Consider the following 5,122-nt stretch of genomic DNA (forward strand, 5'->3'; position numbering starts at 1 on the left):
ACTATTCCAATTTGATCGGGCTGGCTGCTTGTTCTCGGGGCGTATCCACATACACAGGGACGCGCACATGTTCGTCAAACTCATCCTCGCGCTATCTACCACGGACGAGGCAAAGCTGGGGTTCGATACCCGGATCCATTGGGAGGATCAAGACCTGTACTTCTCTCCCAAGGTGGGCGAGGCTGTCAAGTACAAAGTCTGCAATGTGAAGCCGTTCCATAGGCATACAATACGGGGGAGAGGGACAACATGCTGGGTCGTTGAGGATCCGGACGACAAGGGCAGCCGACTTCACCTTAAATTCGCCTGGCGAACTCTCGAACGCGTGGCGGAGTCTGTGTTCCTCGAGTACATCAATATCGAGTGTGGTGGCATTCCGGGTGTCAGTGAGCTCCGACGCTGCGAGAACACGGAACAGATTACGAACCTGCGTCACGGTGCTACCTTCAAGACTCGTCAAGGCAAGCTGGTGTCCGACCGTCAATACTACTACATTTTGCAACCTTTCTATGGGCCACCGCTGGAGATGGCACGGTCCGTGCTGCAACTCGTCGAAGCTTTTCGCGATATTATTGCAGGTATGGCTTCTAGGCAGTTCCTATCAGTTACTTTCTGACGACACTCCAGCCCAACGCAACCTTGCTCTGCGTGGTATCGTGCATCGTGACATCAGCACGCGCAACATGCTACTCAATGAAAGACTCGATGCGGGGGTAGGCACGCGGGGAATTCTGATTGATTTCGACATGGCCAAGTTTATTGATAGGACGACGAGCGGGGAGAGTACCGATGTCCGGACGGCGAGTTGTCAAGGTACACATTGGACCGAACGCATGCTGATGCTTACACCAGGGTACTCGTCTGTTCCAGTCTATCAAGGTACTGCTGGGTCTCGGTAAGCACGACTATCTGGACGATCTGGAGTCCAGTTTCTACGGCCTGTGCTGGTTCGCGTTCACGCTCGAGCGCCCTTGCGTTCCTCGCGCGTCGATACCCGTTACATTGAAGAATTGGGATTCGCCGATATTACAGTTGGCAGCAGACGCAAAAAGGAGCTTTATCCATAACCCATCGATGGTCGCAGACCTCATTGCACCGACGATGAGTCCGTGTCTGGCAGGATTGCTCCTGCGGCTCCAGACATTCTTCAGGGAGACTGCGCTTCCCAGGATCGCCGCGTACCAGGCTCAGCAGGATGAAGAAGCAAGAAAAAAGAAAGAGAAACTTACGGCAACATTGAAAAGGCTTGAGCGACTAGAAGGTACCTGGGTGTCGGAGAAACCACGTAATGTTCCAGACCCGTTGGACAGTGAGTTTCCTTCACCTTGGTGCCGTGAATGTTTTGTTCACTAAGAGAATCCAGCATCGGCAGAACAGATGGAGAAACATTTCCAAGAAGTCCTTAAGCATGTGGATAATGTCATTACATTGCTCAAGGAGGACCCTGAGGAGGATGCGATAGCAAGCGTTATGAGCGCACCTAGCGGCATCGACGAACATGAGCGCCGCATCCCTGTCTGGGAAAATGCCTACTCTTCCGAGTCGGACGCCCATTCCTCGTCGTCGGGGATGACCCTGCCGTTGCCACCAATGCAGGAAATTCACGTGCTGCTACCCCCGCTTCATCAAGTGCAAAAGAAAGTAAGCAAGAAACTGCTCCTGGATCATGTGTCGATGCCGCCGAAGCCATCGAAAAAGGAGAAGGCGAGGAGGGAGTCGTCCAGTACTCAGTCCTCAGGCAGCCAGAAGCGGGTTCGGGAACTCGAGGACAACCTCCAGCGCCGTGATCTGGGAGACGCTAGACGGAGCTCGAAGAGGTACAAGAACAAGAGGGGTTTCCGGGATTCGAGTCCGAAATGATTGCTGCTCGACGTTTGCCGTCTACTAGTAGTTCTATCCCGTTTTGTCGTATCGTTTTGCTTGCTTTGCTTTGCTGCGCTGCTCTCGTCGTCGGAACACTTGCAAGTATCTATTGGTGCAATATATTTGATTTGAGTGTCCTCGTTTGCATACCTTGACGGGAGAAGTTGTAAAAGGGATATATTTCAGAGGGGCGTGTACAGTATTCTTGCGAGGCTGGCATGGCAGAGACTGGGCACCTGGCCCGCCATCACACTACAAGAAATGCTAAGCCTGTATATTAACCTACACCGGCCACATGTACATGCACAAAGGGAAGAGGTCTAGACAAGGGCTGATTACACAGATGCAATAAGTTAACCATGCCCAAAGCGTTTACCCCCAGACTTATCATCGTTCACAGCGCTACACCGCGGGCCTGCCTTACCAACGTGGGCGCGTACAGCGCAGGTATCCGGAGGCCCTCCTCGCCGGCACCTCCCCCCAGGCAGAAGCGCTATAGCGCTAGCTGTGACTGTGTCTGGGACATGTGGTAGGCCCGGAGTCAAGGAACTACGGGGACGCTGGGCTGACGGCGCGCCGGCGGTTTCGCGCAATGGAGGCATGCACCTGACCGGGAACCCGCGCAAGGAGTGCAGGCCGTGGTTGCCCTCCCTGGGGGTTGATGAGCGTCTTTTGCGGGTCACGCCGACTCCCCCGCATCGAGATGGAGCGGTCGCTCTCGCGAGATCTACGGTGCAGATATCCAGGCGTGTTAGTTGACAGGAGGGAGCGTTCGCTTCTTGACGAAGGTCTGCACAATGCAGGAATATGTCAAAAGCCTTGTGTTCGAGGGATGCTCGAGGACGGGAGGGGGTGGCTGCTGAGACGGTACGGCCGGCCTTCTCGTCTTTCCAGCAACCTGTGCTACGTTTACAGACGGAGGAAGGCAATGACAGGACAGTCCGGACCACTGTACATGTCGTTCTCCGCGGCCGATGCTGTAGTGCAGTCTAGTGAGAGTGCCCATGATGAATACCCGGAGCGGTACATATCTCTTTGGCTCCTTTCTGTCTGGCGGTCAATCGTAATGCATGCTCGGCTGTCCTGATACCTTGATAGCACCGTTCGATATTGAATGAATAGGGAACTTGGTCTGTGCACATCTATGTATGCATTTGAAGGCCCTTAGTGTTCATGTACAAGCAGGGATATTGGATATTGATACTGTGTCACCTTCCGCCTTGCGTGCATCGCACTGCTTAGGTCGCGAGTGAGCCGGTGCCACTAATTCTTCCCCGAGCAGGGGGGGCTAAATGTGGGAGCTAGAGAGCAGTGGCGACAGAGCACTTCAACGGGGTTGACTTGCTTGGCTTCCAAGTATGAACGTACATATGGATTCATTCAGGTTTGTTGGGCGCTTTTCCGATTTTCATTGCCGGATATATCACTGGTGAATCGGAGACTGTCGGGCCAGCAGTCCCCTCGCCCTATTTGTCGCGATTTTCCTACGGAGACGCCCTTCGGTGAATTTCGCGCTATGACAACGCGCGGTACATTTGGATGGCAATCCGCATACATACAACGCCCGCAGCATCACCTCGAGGTGATCTTCCCTCGAAGTGTCCGATGATTCCAGATTCGGAGGGATGCTCGTGCCGGATGTCCCGTACAAGGAGAGGTATGCCATAGCCCCCGCGCCGCATAAGCTTCAGCGCGGGCGCTATGGCATGCACCTCGAAGTTGGGCGCATCGGAGGAGGATATACATACCACCCATTTGATGGGCATGTTTCCAGACTTCTGCGGAAGTAGTTGACGGTGTTCCTAGGATCCGGAGTGGTGGAGGGCGTTCAGCTTGTCGGGCAGAGCGAACCCATCCTGGGACATGGGCAGACAAGCTCAGGGTCAGCAGGTCGTTCAACCCTGAGCCTGAACGTTCCTTTGGATAGGAGGCACAAGTCCCGCGGCCGCCCTGAGGCTGATAGCTCGAGCGCTTACCGGGTCATATCGTGGTTTATCGCGTCGAGCATATATGAGGAGTGACGTAGGTGATGATATGCATGCGGCGGGGGCGGCGAACGTCGGACGGGCGCTCAGGTTGATAACTCGGGAGGACTGACCACGGTCATGTGAGCTTTTACACGCCCAATGCGTCGTAAGGTTCTCGTGAGGTCGCAGCCGAGGTCTCGCGTCGACCTTGCTTCGGAAGGCCCGGTAGACCCCGACGTGACCTTGTTTCGGCATTTCTGCCCAGAGATGTGTGCGCCATCATTTGAGATGTCAGCGCTAAGGTCAGAGCGGCGTCTTCTTGAGACTTAGCGAGGGACATCTGAGCAAGACCGCCCTGATACCGAGTTGACATCCTCTTTGGGCTTTACTGGACATTAGCTCATAACCTCAGGTAGAGATGATACCTTGCGCTGCATATAAAGGCTGTACCTTGGACTACAGGATGACTTGAGGCCTCGAAGTATTTTAGGTATTAATAATATTGATTAGAGCAACCGGAACAGATATAGTACTACGGCGTAAGGAGTGCTACACAAGTCCCCACTATCTGTTTGTGGGACTTAGAGAAATATCAAGGACGGGACGTGTCTGACGCGAACTGAATTCGAGCGGAGATTGAACTCGAGCGACTTCACCCGTGGTTCAAGTCGTTCCACTTCTTCAACTCCGTCTTTCACTCTCACTCGTACTCTCACTCTCACTCCGATTTCCCGCTCCTTGTCGCTGACTCGCTGCCTGCGTGACAGAGCTCTGGCTGCGACGTCCAACACTCATTGCTAACTGGTAAGTGATGAGGAACTTTCCCCGACATGTCACTCACATTCATACAGGAACACTCAGAAGGATATTTTATTCACTCAAACATTGAGCTTTGGTCGGTGGAGTGCATCTGGGGTCAGGGTGAATTGGGTATGTGTATTGTAATATCATTATGGTCTATGCTCATGATCACGTCCAGAATGTGCTGTTTCATTGTGGCAGGCGGGCTCTAATAGGTGTGACTGCGACAGGCAGTCTGGTATTTACAAGATTATATGTACTGTATATACACAGTGTCTGTAGATAGCATTGCAATATATGCTTCATTTTCTTATTCATATGCAAGGAGCAATAAAATCAAGCAGCTGTATGAAATGTGAAAGCCCGCTGGCCAGAAAACCTGCTTTCTCGTTGTCCAGCCCGGATGTCAGCTTGATAACCGACTCCGACCTTGACTCGACATACGAGTCAAGTAGAGGCCAAGTTGATCCTCGGTTTTTATATCGAGTCGA

General features: G+C 53.1%; 1 protein-coding gene across 1 annotated transcript; it reads left to right on the forward strand.

The window, feature by feature from the left end:
- Positions 1–67: 67 nt before the first annotated feature.
- GLOTRDRAFT_141183 (uncharacterized protein) lies at positions 68–2,022 on the forward strand (the record flags this gene model as incomplete). The annotated part of the gene is made up of 4 exons (XM_007872282.1): positions 68–578; positions 628–791; positions 853–1,309; positions 1,364–2,022. The coding sequence occupies 4 exons, from the start codon at positions 68–70 to the stop codon at positions 1,858–1,860; spliced, it is 1,629 nt and encodes a 542-aa protein (XP_007870473.1). The 3' UTR covers positions 1,861–2,022.
- Between the last annotated feature and the right edge of the window lie 3,100 nt (positions 2,023–5,122).

The sequence above is a fragment of the Gloeophyllum trabeum genome (genome assembly GCF_000344685.1).
Source record: "Gloeophyllum trabeum ATCC 11539 unplaced genomic scaffold GLOTRscaffold_00017, whole genome shotgun sequence".
Classification (NCBI taxonomy): Eukaryota; Fungi; Basidiomycota; class Agaricomycetes; order Gloeophyllales; family Gloeophyllaceae; genus Gloeophyllum; species Gloeophyllum trabeum.